The 18,859-nt window shown below is 43.8% G+C and overlaps 1 protein-coding gene across 3 annotated transcripts in view; it reads right to left on the bottom strand.

Moving 5' to 3' along the window:
- runx2b (RUNX family transcription factor 2b) overlaps window positions 1-18,859 on the bottom strand; it is a 94,696-nt gene that overhangs the window by 12,730 nt on the left and 63,107 nt on the right. For 2 of the 3 annotated variants that reach the window (XM_019856516.1, XM_019856517.1), the window contains 2 exons: window positions 4,575-4,918; window positions 2,888-3,044 (listed from right to left, as the gene is read on the bottom strand). In XM_019856516.1, coding sequence (XP_019712075.1) covers window positions 2,888-3,044; window positions 4,575-4,918 — 501 coding nt within the window. Of the gene's footprint in view, window positions 1-2,887; window positions 3,045-4,574; window positions 4,919-5,516; window positions 5,704-18,859 lie in introns of those variants that run through there. The other variant, XM_019856518.1, reaches the window with a different exon arrangement.

Raw genomic sequence — 18,859 nt, 5'->3', positions numbered from 1 at the left:
ATGGAGGACAACGGCGGCTTGTGTGAGAGGCTGTCGACTAGAAGAGACACTACGGCGTTATGTGTGCTCTTTCCGAGAAAGAGTAGGCTCTTTTAATTGGCACTTCCTCTCCCTAAACAGTGAACACCCTCTATGTCGCAGTTTACCATTTCACTTTTAACTGCGGTTGCAGCGTTGCGCAACAATGGAGGCGCTACATCAACAGCCGTGCACAGGAAAGACCTGAAGCAACTACCGAATAAGAAACAAAATTGCGTGGCGGCCGCCCCCAAGCCAACTGTTATCGCTTGACCGATGGTAAAATATCACGACGCGCCGCACGTCTCGTGTGTGTTCACCGTATGCGGGAGGGAGTGAGGGGGTGATTTCACTTCGCTTCAAGCAGAAAACGAGGAGGAGCACTCGTCCTCCATCCCAAAAAAGTTTACACATCGCCAGTCAGTCTGGTGGACGACGGTGGTTGCGTTGACAGCTAAATGCTATCGTGGTTGACACTCGAGCAGCTGTCAATAATCTAATCCAGCCGGTTAAGAAAGCTGGCGGTATTGTATGCCCCTCGGTCTCATCCCACAACATATGTCGGACCCGAGAGTGACATCATGCATTCAAAAGCAATAATTCCATATTAGTTTTTGCTTGATGATACATCTCCAAAGTGCAACTGAAGGAGCCATTTTCACAATTTGCTCCACTTTATGGATGGAACACTTCAATTAAAGTATGTTTCCTGTAAAAGAAAGTGAGTCAGTCGAATTTGCAGAATACATGCACGTCATGGTGCATGATTAGGGTGGTGCCACCTCTTCCTTAACTTGAGCCAGGAAAAACCCTGACATATTTGCTAATTTTCCTGTCAGTGGCATTTTGCATTGTAAGTTAGCATTTAGCTAGCAGTCTTTCGTTCGGCAAAACTTGATAGTTTGATTGAACAATTTAGTGTCCAAGCACACAATGTTTAACTCTCTTGTTTTATATTCCAGTATTTCAGTAAACTTTCTCCTGAAATGACAAATGAACAGGTTGAAGCGACCATGCTTGGATTCTTTTTTGGAGTGTGCGAGGGGGTTCACTTTAATCCCAACTTTATGCGTGATAGTGTGTGCGTCAGCACCAGGAATGCTGTGAATCACAGGCATCGGGTCAGCAGCGCTATGAAGACTTGAAAAGGTATGCGTCATGTAACCATGGCGACAAGCAGCGCCGGGTGGGGGGGGGAACAGGAAACGGAGGCGGGCCGAGGGGGTTAAATGTGGCGACTCATCGAGGCAGCTGTCCACGCGTGGGTGTCTGCCACGCCGACTGTAAACGTGAGTCCACATGTGACAGGTGTGCGCAGCGTCGGAATGGTGAAGTGGACAAATCCACTTTATTGCATAGACGGGCGAGCGTGAATTAACATAGATGTTTTGGTAATGATATAGCTTCAACAAACGCAAAATCTGCGATATAACTGGGGTGCCAACATTACAGCAGTTAACTTATTTTTACACTTGCATGACTGTTAAATTGAGCGCAGAACTAATTCACTCAACAGCAACCAACGCTATTTTTTATGGCCAGTGGGGGCACTAATACGAAATCGAAACTCGAGGAATCGAAACAGTATTGTGGAACTAACTGCGTCTGCCTTTCGAGGTTCCACTGCCACGATCAACGGTATCCACTTACACTACGCTACCTGCACTATCAATCGTGGCTGTCGCGGCCCCGATGTGCCATCGACATCCTGCCTCGTCACCGGCGGCCGGGTATTCATTTCAGACACCTCGTAGTCTGATCTCTCGCCCTCGGGCTCCTATGTCACTTCCTATCGATGGATTCTGTGACAAGGGTTTCCGCGGTAACGGGCCAAACACTTTAATAACTGGGCCGCCTCTTAAAATCTCACCTCTTGATATTTTGAAAGAAAATTTATGACAGGTCCTTTGGTGGGGGGAGTGAATCGTGTTTATGAGCATGCTCATTACCACCAACAAGGAAGTTGCATTTTCTTGTTTTGATTGTGGTTTGTTTGTTACATAACAACCAATGAAAACATTTATTATGTCTAGTCTGGAAGAAGTATGTCCATTCAAAAACAAGTCGACAAACTTCAATGACATTTGAAGCTGGGCAGGCAGTTCAATTAAATGTTTATCGTTTTGCTGTTGTGAAAATTGGCTTCCTTGCATTTCACAACAAAGAAAGAAGAACCCAAACTGAAAGATAAAAGCAGAAACAACTTGCACACTTTGCTGCGCCAACTAACATGGTTGCCATCGATGTCAGTGATTTATATTATCAAGATTTTCCAACTTTAATCGCTGTTTTAGCCCCGAAAATACAAGTTACGTTTTTTTTTTTTACAGTGTTGGCAAATGTCTTTTAAACACATGCGTGCAATTGAGACCACATTTCTTCACGCAGACAGTTGTGCCTTGAGATACAAGTCATTCATTTCATGACCATACTTGCAACTTGAAACACTTTCACATCAACTCGAAATGACTACACGCTGCTTAAATGCTATCATTTCTCACAGAGGATAAAGAATATATGCCGGGCTGTGTTTTATATTGTCTGTCTACATGTGTCGATTCAACATTTATATTATTATTATTTTTTTTAACTACTTCCTGTTTCTTCTTCTTCATGTATTCTGAAAAACATTCAGATACATACAGAAGGGCCGTACGTCGATTCCAATTAGGATTGTGTGCAAGCAGTGGCTTTGAGTCAGACATGCACTGGGAATGGGAGAGATCGTTATGTGGTTGCCACGTAAGCGAAGGAGACCACTAATCCTCACCACCTAAGAGCGTGTGTGTGTGTGTGTGTGTGTGTGTGTGTGTGTGTGTGTGTGTGTGTGTGTGTGTGTGTGTGTGTGTGTGTGCGCGCGTGTCTTCACCTCGTCCACTTCGGCCGACGAAGCGCAGGTCATTGAAACGCGCCACCTGGTTCTTCATCACGCCCGAGGCGTTGCGCAGTTCGGCCGAGTAGTTCTCGTCGTTGCCTGCCATCACTGTCACCACCGTGCCGTCCGTTATGTCCCCAAGCGCCACCACCTGAGGGTGAAGGCACAAGCTGACTCAAATTTATAAATATAAAAATATAGCAAGAACGAGAGGCAGAGAAGGCCCCCAACTAAGGTCCAATCATAGAAAAAAAACATTGTCTGTTTTACAGTAAACTTGAAGTGGGAGTGACAACGCTCAAAGAAAGCATGTGTTGCCTCTTATCAGGAAAACTTTGTTGGCAAGAAATTGAGAACAAGTGCTATCTTTTAATAAGTCAAAATATATTCTGTTTTTTTATCTTTAAAGCATGTGGCGGAAGTGAAACGATAAGACGTTTTCATGTAGTCTCTCACTATGATAATTGTGGGCTCACCCAAAAAAAAAAAGGATAGGTTATCTGAAAATTGTAAAAAAAAAATGAAAAAACTCTGAAAAGCTTTTAACAAATGTTTAAAAAAATAATTTAGTTTACAAACGACTTCATTCTTCTATTTATGTATTTATTTATTTTACTAAGGTAAGGTTGGCTGAAACGCAGTCCTTTCAGCATCCTGACAGTCAATGTACCCGCAGTTAAAAAATAAATAAAAACAAAGCCATTAACTTTTCATTTTTTAGACAATTTTTTTCCCATGCAATCAATTAGGCAAATAAAATATCAGTGGAACCAGCGTAAAAACATTTCATCCTGTGTATTTGAGTGCAGACCTCCACCAAAGCAACGCGAATACCCCCCACACCCCCTGGAATATTTGCTGACAAATGAAGTCAACTGAATTATTAAAACTGAAACATGGCTTTTAATCTTTTGATCCACATCCGCACCAAATGCCACGTGCTTGAAGGACACAAAATATGGCAACTTGCCAACTCCGTGTCAAAAGTAATTACAGAGCCCATCTCAGAACGCACATCAAAACACCTTCAAAGTGTCTTTTAATTTCATAACAGCAAGAAAAAGCCTCACTCAGATTCTCGTTAAGATTCCTGGAAGGAGATAACAACAACAACAACAAAAAGGATTCGGCAGCTTCTTTTACTACTCAGACAGCAAGAGGTGCTTGTTCAAAAAAAAAAGGAAAAAAAAAGAAAAAAGAAAACGAAAGAAGAAGAAAGTAAGAAAAAAAAAAGAATTATGAAAAACTCTTGTGTTTGTTTTGCAGCCAAGCAACACATTTCAACACACTTGAGAGCGTTTGATCCATCTGCCATATATCCGAAGAGTCTTGCGTATAAAAAAAAAATCACAGCAGCACGAAGTTTTGAATGTATTTATAATTAAAAATAACACAGCAGTTATTTTCCTAACGTCCCACCCACGTAAGTAATGCTTGAAATAACATTTTTGGCGTGGTCTAAAGCATTGTGCCAAGTTGACAAGAAGAATTTCTGTTATCATTTATAAATCTGCAGTAATATTACACGAGTGACATTTTACTGAGCCCCCCCAAAATCGAGGAATACTACTGTATTAAAGTAACAAAACACGTATGTGTCATTGGGTGGTTTGAAATGTGATCAATCAGGTACAATGACTAGACAAAATATTCAATTAAAATGATGTTAACTTCGACTTACCTTGAAAGCAACCGGCAGAGTCTTGTTACATCGCCAGTGCGACGGCAGTACGGAACACAAAAAGTTGGGGCTGTCGGTGCGCACCAACTCGGCCGGATGGTCGGCAATAATCTCGGCCATGCTGCGGTTCTCGTGGGCGCGCAGTCTGGGCACCACCGCCGCCGCCGAAGTCGCGTCCGCCTGCCCACCGGGGCCACCTCCTCCTCCTCCTCCGCCTCCTCCACCGCCGCCACCGCCGCCACCACCTCCTCCGCCGGCACCCGGTGAGCTCACGTCCGTCATCTTGCCCGCGAGCGGCTGCAGGCTGCTGGACGGCGGGCTGAACCTCCGGCTGGCGCTCGGGTCTACGGGGATGCGCATCACAAACAACGGGGTGGATTTAAAATGAAGCAATTCAATCGCTTCCGAAGGGAAATCAAAAAGTTGAGAAAAAAAAAAAAAGGTCGCGATCCTTCCTCGGTAGCACCGCGAGTAGGAAAACCTCCTTTCTGCCGGGCAGGAGGAGGAAAACCACGCGTGGGGAGTGTGAGAAAAAGGAGGAGGAGGAGGGTGGTGGTGGTGATCGTGGTGGTGAGGGTGGTGGTCTCTGTGGCTTCTTAAAAAGTCGGCGCGCCACCACGCATGTGCGGCTATAAATAACTTCAAATGGAAGTCCACGCGTGGGGGGCTTAAAAAATATGTCGGGGCAGCTTTCCAGGTGCGTCACAAACCAGCTTGAATGAATTGTCGGGTGTGATTCATGCATTAAAACAACTCCAAATGAAATTCTTCATTCAAAATATTGCAAAACAAGAAAAAAATGTTGCAAATAATTTGAAAATTAATTTTCTATCTGTTCTTTAAACTGCGCGAGAGTTTTTCTTTCCCGTCTGCGGCTTTTCTTTCCTCCAAGTGATTCAATATCTGGTACATAACTTGAAGGGGCGTCACGCGTGTACGTACCCGCATGATCCACGGTGACGACGACCGCAATAAAATCATAAAAGCGTGCAAGTGTTGCGTTCACGGAGAGCGTCCTCTGAGCACGTTCACAACGCGACGACAGTGCGCGTGTTGCGTTCAGGGAGCGCACCCGAACGTGTGTTTTGCTTTGACTAAGCAAGCGATTCGAGCCTGTTGCGTTCACCGAGCGTCCTCAGTGAGTGTGTGTGTGTGTGTGTGTGTGTGTGTGTGTGTGTATCCGGAAGAGTCTCCAGTGTACACGAGTGTGTGGCGTTCATGGAGCAACTCAAGTGTGCGTGTTGCATTCAAGGACTATCTAATCGTGTGTGTCGCGTTCAAAGCGCGTAACTGGTCTATAAAAGATGTCCAAAAACTAAAAAACTCCTGGACATATCTTTATTCATTCCGTGTACAAAATACATAAAAAAAAATCTCAGTTACTAGAAAGGATTCAAGCAGGGATTTGCTAATTTTAAAAAGTAACATTTAAAGAGGTATCTTCAAAGGAGGTCATTTTAACAGGTGAGAAAAATATTTCCAAAAAACTTAGTTGCTCTTGTAATAAAATCACCAAAAGAAAAAAAACAACAAATAAATCCATCCATTTTCTAATCCGTTTATCCTCACAAGGGTTGCGGGTGTGCCGGAGCCTCTCCCAGCTCTTTAATTCATGCAGTAAGCGAGGCAAACTCTGAACTGGTTGCCAGCCAATCACAGGGCACACAGACAAACAACCATACGCGCTCACGATCACACCTCGGGACAATTTGGAGTACCCAATCAAACTGTCATGCATGCTTTTGGAACGTGGGAAGAAACCGGAGGACCCAGAGAAAACCCACGCAGGCACGGGGAGAAGATACAAACTCCACACAGGAAAGCCGTAATCAAACCCTGCACTTCTGCACTGTGAGGCCAACGTGCTCACCATTTGACAGTGCCACCAACAATAAATAAATGAATTAAGCTACATGGTTCTCAACAAAAAGTAAATAAATCCAAAAATATGTAGAATAAGATTATTCTTGTACTAAAGTTTTTTTTTAAATTATGATTACTACGATAGGCATCGAAACTATGTTTTAAAAAACTATTAGAAAAAGTGCAGTCAGCCCTCAAATGTAATCTATATATTACACAGGGTAATACTTTGTGTGTGGGTGTGTGTCTACTGTAGAGGGCATCATTGACCCTCTGTGAGGCTCTTATTCATTCTCCCCAATTTGCCCAACCCCCTGATTAGGCATCAGTCTCCAGTCAGTCTCCTGGCCGCCACATCACACACCCAAACGAATGTGTGTGCCTGTGTCTGTGTGCGTTATGCCACTGCTGCTTTTCCACTGCACTCAAGAAACTTTTATTGCATGCTAGCGCTTTGATTCCTTTCGAAATGAGAGCTGCACATCAGGCATCTTCAAGGTGGAATAAGATTTGAAAGCATTTCATTGCTCGTTATTTAAAACACATACAAGAGACACTGTGTGTGTGTGTGTGTGTGTGTGAGAGGGACATCCATAGGGACATTTCATACAGCGAACTCTGTTTTCCATGCGAGACATATAAAACTATTTTGCAAAATAATTTCACCGCTCCAATACCTATTAAGACAGACTTTGAAAAGTATTCATCTCTCATTGTGACATACAACATTTTCAGGGAAACAAAAACAAGATGAGATGGCACAATACTCCAAATAAGAGGCACAGCGTGCTTGCTTCAAGCTCTCGTCCTTATATCTGGCGAAGTGCAATTTCTCAATGGCGTTCCGAGCACTCGCCTTTCTCTTGCCAAACAGTTGTTTGGTAGCAGCAAAGAAGTGCGCCCCTCTGCACGGTTTTGTAATCTCTGGGAATATTGGAATTCCGCCACTGAGCTTTCAGTGAGGTCTGCTGACTGTTGAGATATCACTCCTCTCCCATAAACGTTTTTGTCTCGATTCCAACTTGGAGTAGATTCAAACCACAACCATGTCCATACGCCTAAGTCAGTAGCATCGACAGCTAACTAGGATTTAGAGATAACAGCATGCAATTATAATACTGTATAGACGTACATGCTTGATAGCAAACCCGTTATTATTAAGTTAGCATCTTAAGGTACCACTGTATTATGGTACAAATGCTGAAAACATGACAGCACAACAGAAGCCTGGACTGTTTTTTTTTTTGTTTGTTTTTTTAAATTCCGGCGTCATCAGTGGTGCATTTTTCAAAACCCTTAATTACAGCTTCTTGGAGAAGCCCGCCCACCAGGCTTTCGGCTAGCAGGGAGATGTTTCCACGTTGGACAAGATGCCTGCCAGGCCCGCCAGGTCCGGGATGCGACCAAAGCGGGATAAAAGCGGGACGACGAAGGCCGCCGCGGGAGCAAGGCTGGCACCAGAGATGGCTCGACCTGCTCGAGGACAACAAATGATGAGGGCAGGTAACCTGACCCTGAGTGACCTCATAGCGGTGCGCTTCACAGCTAAGCCCATAATTAATGTTTGTCACCTAGTCCGTGACATCAGACTAAGGGTCTCTAATATTCCACTCAACCTCTTCAGAGAGTACAGCGAACACCCCGTTTGCAGATGAAAAGCTGATCTATCAAGAACATCAAGATTTTTACATTTTTTATCTATTTATATTTTCAAAATTGGTTTACGTAGGGTTGTGCGTCAATACTCGATACATAGGGTGCAATTCGAGCAACGAGTCGATTTGGTTCTATTCAGGGTAGATTCTGATTTGACATGCCCAAAAAAAAAAATATATATATATGTGTATATATATATATGTGTGTGTTTCTGATTCTCCACTTTTCACTGAGGAATGACTAACAGTATTGCTTTGGCGCCATCTTGACGTATCTTGTTGTCAGGGAACTATGTTAAAGTGAGTTGAGGAGTTGAGTTAAGAGACAAGCTGTGCTTTGCTGCCATCTTGTGGCATATATAAACAATTACAAATCATTTTGGGGGCTATTAATATGCAAAAATGTCCACGCAAACCGTTTCATTTCATCAAAGGAAACTCCGGTAGTTTAACACTAACATATAACGTGAATTATAAACCAAATGCCAGTTTCACATCCATGGAGCAGCAACATTTACAAACAGAGCATACAGTAGACATGTTGTCTCTCTGCTCTGTGGGACTACTACCGTTATTATTTCTGAACGGGGTAGAAGGATGGAGACGGCAATGCCGAGTGGGCGGCTTCTCGCGGGTCGCAGCGAGGAAGCGAAGGACGCAAAAGGCGGCAAGGGAGGTTGTCGAGGAGGCGATGGGCGTATGAGGACAATTTCCTCTGGGCTCCTACCGCTCTGACTGTCTGCCGCCTAGCGCCTTCACGGAGGTCCCTAATTGACATCACTTGTCTGCAAAAAAAAAAAAAATAGGCACTCGAGAGGAACTTCTGTGGGCCGGCAGAGAAAATAAAGCGTCGAGACCCGAGACGGTTAATACGCTCCCAAGGACACATGTGAGGGGGCGACATGTTTCCGCCGACACGTACAACAAAGTGGGAACCAACCAAGGTCACAAAATATCTTGGTTACAGTACTTGTGTAAAGTATTTGTACTTTATCTGAGTTTTTATTTTTCAACCAACCCTAATGAGTATAAAGTATATGTTGCATCCACATTTACAACTGGCCCATGTTTTTGTTTTAAAACCACTCAAGTGTGGCCCTCGTGATCAAAACTCGTGGGCTGCAGCAGACCTCTAACAAAAGCATGCTGAAACATGGGACAGGCCAGTTTTGATCTTGAGGTCTGTTCACAATGGGAACAGCCACTAATACATTTTGAGTGTTTCTGTTCGGGTCGGGTTTATTGATGGGGTGCCATTGTCTGGGTTGGCGGCCAAAAACATGCCAGGAAAAAAAAAAAAAAGAAAAAAAAAGACGGGATTTCAAGTTTTCCGCTTTTACATGCAACCAAATATCTTAACAGGCTTGAGGCGTTTTGGCTCGTGCGGCTCTCTATGCAGCCTTTGTGTCACTCGCGATACTATTATTAGCCCTTCACTTTAGTTCAGCCACGCCAGCCATCAAACTCTGCCCGGAGCCGCCACACTGCTGGGCCAGAGTGTCTCCAAGGTTGTCTGCTTTTCCCTTCCATCACTCAATCAGAACTGATCGTGCTACGGTGAAGCCCCATTTATCGCGGGGCGTACATTCAAGACCCATTAGATTCGTGAATGATTGCAAAAGAGAGATTGAAAGTCACTATATAAACACAATTTTTTGGGGAGGCTATCATATAACATCATTTTTGAGGAAATGAAAAGACCATGTTGCATGCACAGTTCTTCAAAGAAGAGGCACAGCATGTTTGCTTCAAGTTGTGGTTCGCTCTCAAGAGCATGAATCGGCGATCTTATTTGCGCAGGACATCGATCGAGCCACGCCACCAACAGCGAGTAGTTGAACACCCCCTTGCCCCCTCCAATCAAATGGCTACAATTGCGTATAGATGCCACAAGGTGGCTGTAAAGCACTACTTTTGTCTCAATCTCCTGAAGTCATTCAAGGCCGCTTCCAGGAACCGAGATGCCAAAAGATGCTGCATGCTGTAGTTTAATTGGTTTGCTTTAAACACAAAAACTGAATATGCGGCGCAATTTTGTACTAGACTTGAATCCAGAAAGAACGATTGCTAAAAAATCTGCGACGTAGCAGAGGGGGTGTGGGGGGCACGAACGATTTAGCATGATGTAGTGGGGGTTCAGCGTACCGCATTAATCAAATGTTGAGCCCACCTTCCTCCTCCTCGAGGGGAAATGCGCCGTATCGAGAAGCGCAACGGGAACCCTGGTAAGGAGCGTTGCTCTTGGACGCCGAGCTTCCAAAGGTGCTAAAGACAATACAGACGCTCGTTCCGGGCCAACATTCTGCTTGACACCCCCCCAACCCCCACCCTTCGCTCCTCTGTGCATTTCGACCGGCTCCGCTTCCGCTTCACGCACGAGTATCCAAATATTTGGAGTACATCCGCAAAGACACGCTGTTCTCATGTTATCCGAACCAATGTTTCATTGGGCGAGGTAAAACTAACAGTGGATTTATCGGCCGCCGTTTCTCCTCTGTCGATCCCGGCGCCGTTCTGTCACCGGCGGGGATGATTGATGCGACGGCGGGTGATTAATGAGACCCGGGGCGAGGGGGGTATGGCGACCGTGGGGGACGACGAGCGCCGGTCGCCGGGCAGCTAACGGTTAGCGCATCCGCTTCCAGGTTGAGAGAACCTAGCGAAGGCCAGAATAGACAGAAAGAATCAATACCTTCATTATTATTGTTATTAGTGGTACGATATTAACAGTAGAGATTTTTATTCAAGGGTTCTCGCGTGACTTTGAGAAGGAATCCATAAAAGCGGGAATACATTCCCATTGTGGTCTTCTTTTTTTCGATAGAGAGAGACTGGGACATGCTACTGCAAATAGGATCCTCGAGGGTTGACGCAACACAAGCTTCAACGCTACATAAAAACATTTTAAGAAATTTTGCGAAGCAGAATTTTTCACCAAAAAAGGTTTGAGAGTTTTCGAGGCTCCAGTACTTCGAAGCGGAATGAGAAATGGCTCAAGCCATTGCAGAATAGTTCAATGTTTGTCTTCATTTGAATAGCAATCACTGTTTTTTTTTGTTTTTTTTAAATTTCACTGGCAGAGAGAGAGAAGGCTTGTCAAGAACCATCACAATCAAAATCAGATAAACAGGAAATAATAATAAGAGATTTTTGAGGCTTTGGATCTTCCGATGACATTCCGGCCGAGCGCCATTCCGCAATGCTGAACTCTTGCAACCCGGATCGGCAGACCCCCGACGGTTTTCACGCTACCGCTCGACTACACGAAGAATTTCGGTCTGGACCAAGTGTGAAAATGGCCCCCAAAGCCACGTTTTCCACCAAGCGGTCCAGTTCGGTTTGCCAAGGTTCACTTGGGTAAATCCTGAACCCGATCCTGGATTACATTTGCACTGCAGGGCGGCGAATAGCAGCTTTAGCGTTATCTCCTTATACATCATGACAACAGTGAAGCAAGATTGAGGAGTAACAAAGAAGTTAAACATGACACGGGGCCGTGCTGCATGAAATTCTTGGAAAACGTCTGGGAGTGAGCGAGTTAATTACAGAAGGCGGAGAAAAAGTAGCGCTACGGCGCTGGTGTCTTTTCTCATAACATTCCCGTCGGCTGTGCTCCGACGCCAGCGAGTCCCAGCGGGAACATTATCGTCAAACTTTGCGCCTCTCAAACATTTCACGCTGTTGTATGATGGCAGCGGCTTCGGCGGGATGCGGTCGCGAGCTGACACTAAAATTGCGCGCGTGAAATACGACCGACTTTAAATCTCCGCGAGTTGGATTTCTTTATAGCCTCGTAGATCACGCGTAAAATCTCAGGAGAACGGGGATAAAAAATAAAAAAAGGGTTCCCCGGTATGGTCGTTACTCACGGACGGACAATTAAAGCATCCATTTTGTCTTTTGAACAATGCCAGTCAAATGCTTGACTTGCTGCCAAAGAGACTTTCAGGCGACAAGCAAACAAAAGAAAAGGAGCAGTCAGCGCACAGTCAACGCCGAATGAAGATTGAAATGTTGACATTTTTCCTTTTTGTTAAGTGTTTTATTGGACCTCTTCTTTTCTTTTCTTTTTTTTTTTTGTTGCAGATTTAGCTCACTTAACTTATTCTTTTGGACCTTTTTATGTATTCTAAACTTGTACATGTACAGGAGATTCATTTTTGCCATTACAAAAAAAAAAAAAAAAAAAGATTTAAAATATTTTTCACAATGCAACTCTTACTTATTTTGTCATGTTTTATTTTTATTTTTTCCTGTTTAACATTTTGTGATTTTTTTTTTGTTTACTTTTAAAAGAATTTCAGATTTTGTAATTGCTGCTTGACATTTGCATAGTTGCTTTTCAAAAACATTTTTTGGGGGATTGATTAATTCATTTCAACATTTACTTTAAAATTTTTAATATGCATTTATATTTTTGTAATTGTTGTATTATATCCATCCATCCATTTTCTAATCCGCTTATCCTCATGAGGGTCGCGGGTGTTTTATTGTATTTAATATAAATTTTATTTGTTTATTATTCAAATGGATTTTTAACTTTTCACTCCCAAATATAAGTGAAATTCTAAATTTCTCATTTCTGCTTTTGTCATTTTTGTCTGGCATTCATTATTTTCGATTTTTGAAAGTCCTTTGACATTGTGTTTTGAAATGTTTATTTTTTACCATAGAAAATCTATAATTGTTACATTTTAGAAACAATTTTTATTTATTTGATTTGAACTTTTTAATACTTGTCAATTTCTTTTTTCATTTTTTTTTCAGTTGACATTCAAACATCCTTTTGCAGCATTAGCACCGTTATTGATACTTTTATTATTAAAACATGACGTAATGCATACATTTCCGATGAACCGCAACCACGGACGAGCGTACATTTGTCTATTTGACAGAGATCTTCTGACGGCTATTTTGTAGTGGAAATGTGGTCAGAAGGAAGAAGGTATCCATCATTCTGTAAGCCAGAGGATGTTCTTTTCTCCCAAAAAACAATCACAGAAAATTACAGCTTATCGCTGCCAGAAGCTGTCTTTATAAAAAAAAAAAATGAAACCCACAGTCAGCTCTTTCCTCTCGCTATGCGCTCACTGAAAACAACATTAGGTACATGGCACTATTATAACATTCTTCTTTTATGAAAAAAAAGTCAATTATGAGCATTTGACATTCATTTTTGGAATAATACGTTGATAATTTAAAAAAAAAATCCTGTCACTGCTTGACCCAGAAAGGATGTTTTATTCTATTTTTGGGAGGGGTGCTTTGGACTATATATATATATATATATATATATATATAGAGATTTTTTTTTTTCAAAATAAAGAAAACTGATGACCTCACCCTCCGCACAAAACCAAAATGGTGATTATGACACGACAGGAATTTTAGATATAAAGCAGAAAGCTGAATTTAAGACCTCATGAACCTGAAGCATTATTATAATTATTGTTATTATTATCAAGGCCAAATCTTTCAAAATGAAGACCTCTCCTTAGTGTTGTTTTTAAATTTTCAGGAATATTTTTATGTATAGCAGACACGATTTCGAGCCTTTTAAATGCCACTTGAATAACATTGAAGACCCCCCCCCTCCACCTTCTGTAAATTTGAAAGCGAAATATGCGGGTCATTATTTTGAGTACCGTATGAAATTCAGCATTTTGGAGAGTGAGCAAATTTAATGAAGGCAAAATGAATCTTTTCAAATGCCACTTTCATAAAATTCAAAACCTCTCGTTCGCTGAACATGACCAATGAGAGAGGAACGCCTGTGTTGCATTTTAAGATTTTTTTTTTCAACATCCACATCAGCCCTGCTTGTTTTTTTTTTTTCTGATGGAAAAAGGTCAGAAATAAGCACGAATCTCTATTTGCATCACATGTGTCAGCAAAAACAAAAAACAAAAAAGAAATTGCTTTTCTTTTTTGTTTGTAACGAGACAGAAAGCGCCGCAGACAACAAATGTGACAGAAAAGCAGGACGGGGGCGGAGGAGGCACCTCGTTTAACTTTGAATCGGTGGAGTCGCTCGACGTGGCATCTTAAAATTCCATCAAAAGCGTCTGTCACTCTGATCAACTATTCCCGCCTCCTCCACCTTTTGCGCGTTCAGCATCAGGAGTTGAGGGGGATGGGGGGGGGGGGCGGACAGACCTACTTCCTGTCAGGAGCGGCGCAACAGTTTGAGGGAGCGAATAAAAAGACCAGACAGACAAAGCCGACTTCAGACGACTGTAGCGACGGCGAACACCGACGATGTCAGAAAAAGCGAAAGGCGGAAATACGGCAAAGCGACAAGAAAGTATGTCTGATGTTTGCCGAGTTGCCCCGCAAGCAGTAAAAAAACGCCCAAAACTTCAACATTTTACTCACGCAAACTTTGACAACATTTGACAGCATTTAAACACCAGACGGATTGATTCAAATGTACGATGTAATCGTGCCTGCTGGTTTTTAGAAATGTGCTGATATTGTGGATTTGTTGAATACGAAAACAATTTTGCAGCGAACGCAGAAGATACAGCTTTCAAACGGTTTACGCCTTCTTGTTATGCTCGTAAAGTTGAGCTCCAACTTCCGATGAAATCCACACGGCGACGAGAGTGCATCCCGCGAGTGTGTCCGATGGCGAGCGGCGCGGCAAGGATGATGACGCAATCACAGAAAAGTTTATTAGGGGTAATTAAAAAAGTTAAAATGTCCTCATAAATGCCAACAATCTTTTCTTTTTTCCCCCTCTCATGATCCGCGGTTGACAAAAATATTTGGAACACTTCTTGGTTAAGACCGCAGGACAAAATGCGATAATCAGCGCGCGAACGATCTTCACGATGTGAACATTTAATACCGATTTGGGATACTTGGAAGAATGTGACAGCATCCAAATATTGAAACGGTCCAACCTCCTGCAGGGTGTGAACATGATTTGTAATTTGTGAAATGTTTGAAAATGTTTCACCGCCAGCTGTCATCGTATGCGAATTTATGAGATCATTTACAAAAAAAAAGATGATCCGAAAAACATGTTGCTGATGTAGTATTGTCGAAACACGTTCCCCCCGCTTAAAACTGGATTATCATCAAATGGAAGGATTAGGCTCATAAAAGGTAGAAGAGCATTTTAGATTCATCCTAAAATCTTATCGGCGAGCCGAGTAGCCATCACATTTTGTATTTTCTTTCTCCTCCGGGAGGGAAGTCGATAACAATAGGAGTGCGTTTGCAAAACCGCCACACCGCCCACCAGCCAATATGAGCCGCATGTTCTGTTTTCACTTCAAAGGCTTCACTTCCACCTGCGCGCACAAGCGCGCACTCCCTTTTTGCTCTGTGGTCCACATTCGAGTTAATTACGCACGTGAGCGTGTGCCACAGGTGCTACGCCGCCCGGCTCCGTTTGTCATCGCCCCCCCCCCCTCCCCCGATGGCGTGGGTTGAGGAGGAGGAGGGTGGAGGGAGGAAAAGGGGCAGCCGGGCCAAACGCTCGCCCCCACGTCGCCAGATGGGAGGTGTTTAAAAAAAAAAAAGTCTGCATGTGGTTGTTCTCGCTTATGCAACGAAAAACTCTGTTGCGCGGAAATTGGAAATAATGCACATCGGGCACCACCCGTTGCAGTCATACATTTGTATTCATTGCACGGGCCTCATTTTAAGTGTAAAAATAAGATAAGTGGGTTTTAGGACAAATGCGTGCACATTTTTAAGTCATCCGAAGCCTATGTGGGCCGCGCCGCAGATTCGGCTCACGTTTTGATATCCTTCTCATGTCAAAAAAAGCCAAGCGCTGTTTAGACAATACGCGCCATAAAACTGAAACTTTGATGGTTAAGCGATAAGACTTTGGACAATGCTGACATCTTGGTTTAATTGCTTTAATTGCTGTCGCTATTTCGAACAATAAAACCGTGCACATGGTGACTCTGCAGTTTTACTGCCGCGTACCAAACAAAGCCATTCTTAATGGCCAAACAGGTGTAAAAACTTGTTCGCTGCTATTCATCGATTGAAGTAAATACAATTTTTGAACCTCAGCCGCAACACTGCAAGGACGATAAAACCTCGCGTGTTGCGACGTTGCAGTCCTCTCGTCGGAGTGCGCCAACAACCGCAATTGGCATTCCGAACTGTGTAAAAAGTTCCTCAGTAATGTCACATTCTTCCGTTAAAAAAAAACACCAAAACGCTTATTCGTAACAATGAACGCGATAAAACAATCATGGTGACCGTAAGAACAATGTATATGCTTGACTCTGGAGTTTGACTGCAGGCGGAAGGGCAAAGCGGCCACACAGCCCTAAAAAGGAAAAGGAGTGGGCGTCGCCATGGGGGGGTGCGTTTGATCCGTTAGCGTGCGTTGCGGGCCGGGTGGGTAATTTGAGCAAAATGTGTTATTAAAGACACCCGACGCCCTCGGCTGCACGTCCGCTATTGTTCACACACACACACACACACACACACACACACACACACACACACACACACACACACACACACACACACACACACACACACACCTTTCTCTTCTTTTCTTTCTCTTCTGAGTTATCCCCACAACCCCTCCCCATCCCACCCGGTGGCATCTGCTCAACACTAGCCGGCCCTCATGGTATGCACATGCAAAGGCGCAGAGACGGGGGCGGTTTAAAAAAAAAAAAAGAGGAGCGTGGGGGGGTGGATTGTTTCCAGGTGGCAGTTTGAGTGAGAGCATTAATCAAGCGCACAGATCTTCCTGTCATAGACACATTAAGAGCACATGCATGTTTACTACTACGACTACGACACCTGTGCACCGACTGCCGGCCTTGGCAAGCATGTGTTTTCGTACAGTGAGCCCCCCCCCCCCCTCCTGCTCTATCGCGGTTCAAGGGGTCACTTTTGTACGAGATTTAAAAATATACATAAAACGTCCAAATTTGGAGTTGCACTTGCTTGAGGACAAATGAAAAGGCTGTAAAACGGAAGCCAATCAAAGGTGTTACTTTGTTTGAATGAACCGAGCATTTATGCTCTTGGATGTGAGCGGAATGCTAAAAGAAAAAAGAGCTTTATAATGTGAAGTTTTTACAAAGCATGGGCAATTAACGATACCAGTATCGGAATCAGGCCGATATTAACCCGAGTTTATGGTATCAGGTATGTGGATGCTGCCGATACCAGCCACCGATACTTAAGGCAAACAAAAATCTGACACCTTTGTTCAAAATGTTGTCGTTGTGTGAAATGAATTTTTATTTATCGGAAGAAGTCGCCAATGCTGTAGTGATATGCCCACCTGGCTTGTGTGCGGGTAACGTGGGTTTGGTTCCCACTTAGTGGCGGTGTGAATGCGGGTGTGAATGGTTGTTTGTCTCTACATGTGCCCGGCGACTGACTGGTGACCAGTTCAGGGTGTAGTCCGTCTTTCGCCCCAAGTCAGCTGGCGGTGAAAATGGATGGATGGATGCAAATATCAAAAGTACGAGCTGTATCGGTACCTTGTATCGGTGAGCACTCAAAGAATGCACAGTTGCACCGGTATGGGTCTGGAGAAAAGTGGTATCCAACTTTCCCATTTGATCATTTCTACTGTTGATCCAAATTGCAAGCTCTCTTTTGAATCACAGACAAGCAAAGACCCCGAAGACAAAACGCGACTGAGGTCATTACTTTGGTGAACCAGCCAAGGCTCGACAAGCTCGCGTACAACTTGTCGTCTTGGCGCGAGTCGTCAGAACTGGCCGGGAAACACATACTTCCTCTTTCGTAACAGGACAAGTTCAAATGCAGAAGAAACCCAAAAATACTTTGACATCATGTTCTGAACAAGTTGCTCCGCTGGTCACCAGAAGTGCAAGTTCAGTTTGTACTGAAGACAATCCAAGACGAAAGCCATCCAAAGTCATGACTTTTGTTTGAACGAGGCAAGGGCAACCCCCGCGTTAGTGACGACTCGGCATATTCGTGAGTGGATTTCAAAGACTCCAATCCATGTTTTCGGCTCCGACACCTCCTGCGTTTCCTCAGCTAAAGAGTGGAAATTACCTCCAAACACGGTTAACATCCCACCTATGTCGCTCCTTTCATGACCCGCCGCTAAGTAAGTTTACATCGGAGGGGATGCCGCATTCCTGCCAGACTAAACCAACACGGTGGAAGGCTGACCTCTTCCCTCCCTCGCGGCGTCAAACAGGTAAGGCCTTGTGCGTCACCGCTCTCGCTCACATCATTACGGCCCGAAAACAAACATCCACGAGGCCGCGCGCACTTTTATATGCCTTCGTCGAAAGGGGTGGAGGGGGCGCGTAGGGAGTTTTGGAACTTGTGTAAAAGTGTAAGATGGTTTTCAAACAATTCAGTGTTGGGACTCTTGATGCTTCACAGCTTGGTTCTACTTATATAAATGATTTTGGACCACTTATGTCTTTTTTTTTTTTGAATAAGTGCTGGCTTCGTGCTGTGTGTCACTTCCAACCAAAGTTTACGGTCAAATGGGTAAAAATGACACTGAGGGCACGCAACTCTAAATTCGGACTTGCCTGGATGATCTAAAAAGAAAAATAGATCAAACACAGTCACTTAAAAATCAGTGACCCAAAAATGGCCCAAGTCAACTACGAAACGTTACGTCATGTTTAGAACACCGGGATGGACTCTCCACTCCCAAAAGTGTAAATCCAATGTAAAGTGGTTACTTACGTTTTACTCAGAAATCCTGCGGGCACCATTTACAATAACTAAACTGGAGGGGACCCCCCCCCCCCCCCCCACCACACCACACGCCCCAAT

This window comes from Hippocampus comes, unplaced genomic scaffold (genome assembly GCF_001891065.2).
Source record: "Hippocampus comes isolate QL1 unplaced genomic scaffold, H_comes_QL1_v1.1 scaffold526, whole genome shotgun sequence".
Lineage (NCBI taxonomy): Eukaryota > Metazoa > Chordata > Actinopteri > Syngnathiformes > Syngnathidae > Hippocampus > Hippocampus comes.
Note: the sequence above shows the minus strand (reverse complement) of the source record. Positions and strands in the feature narration are given on the sequence as shown.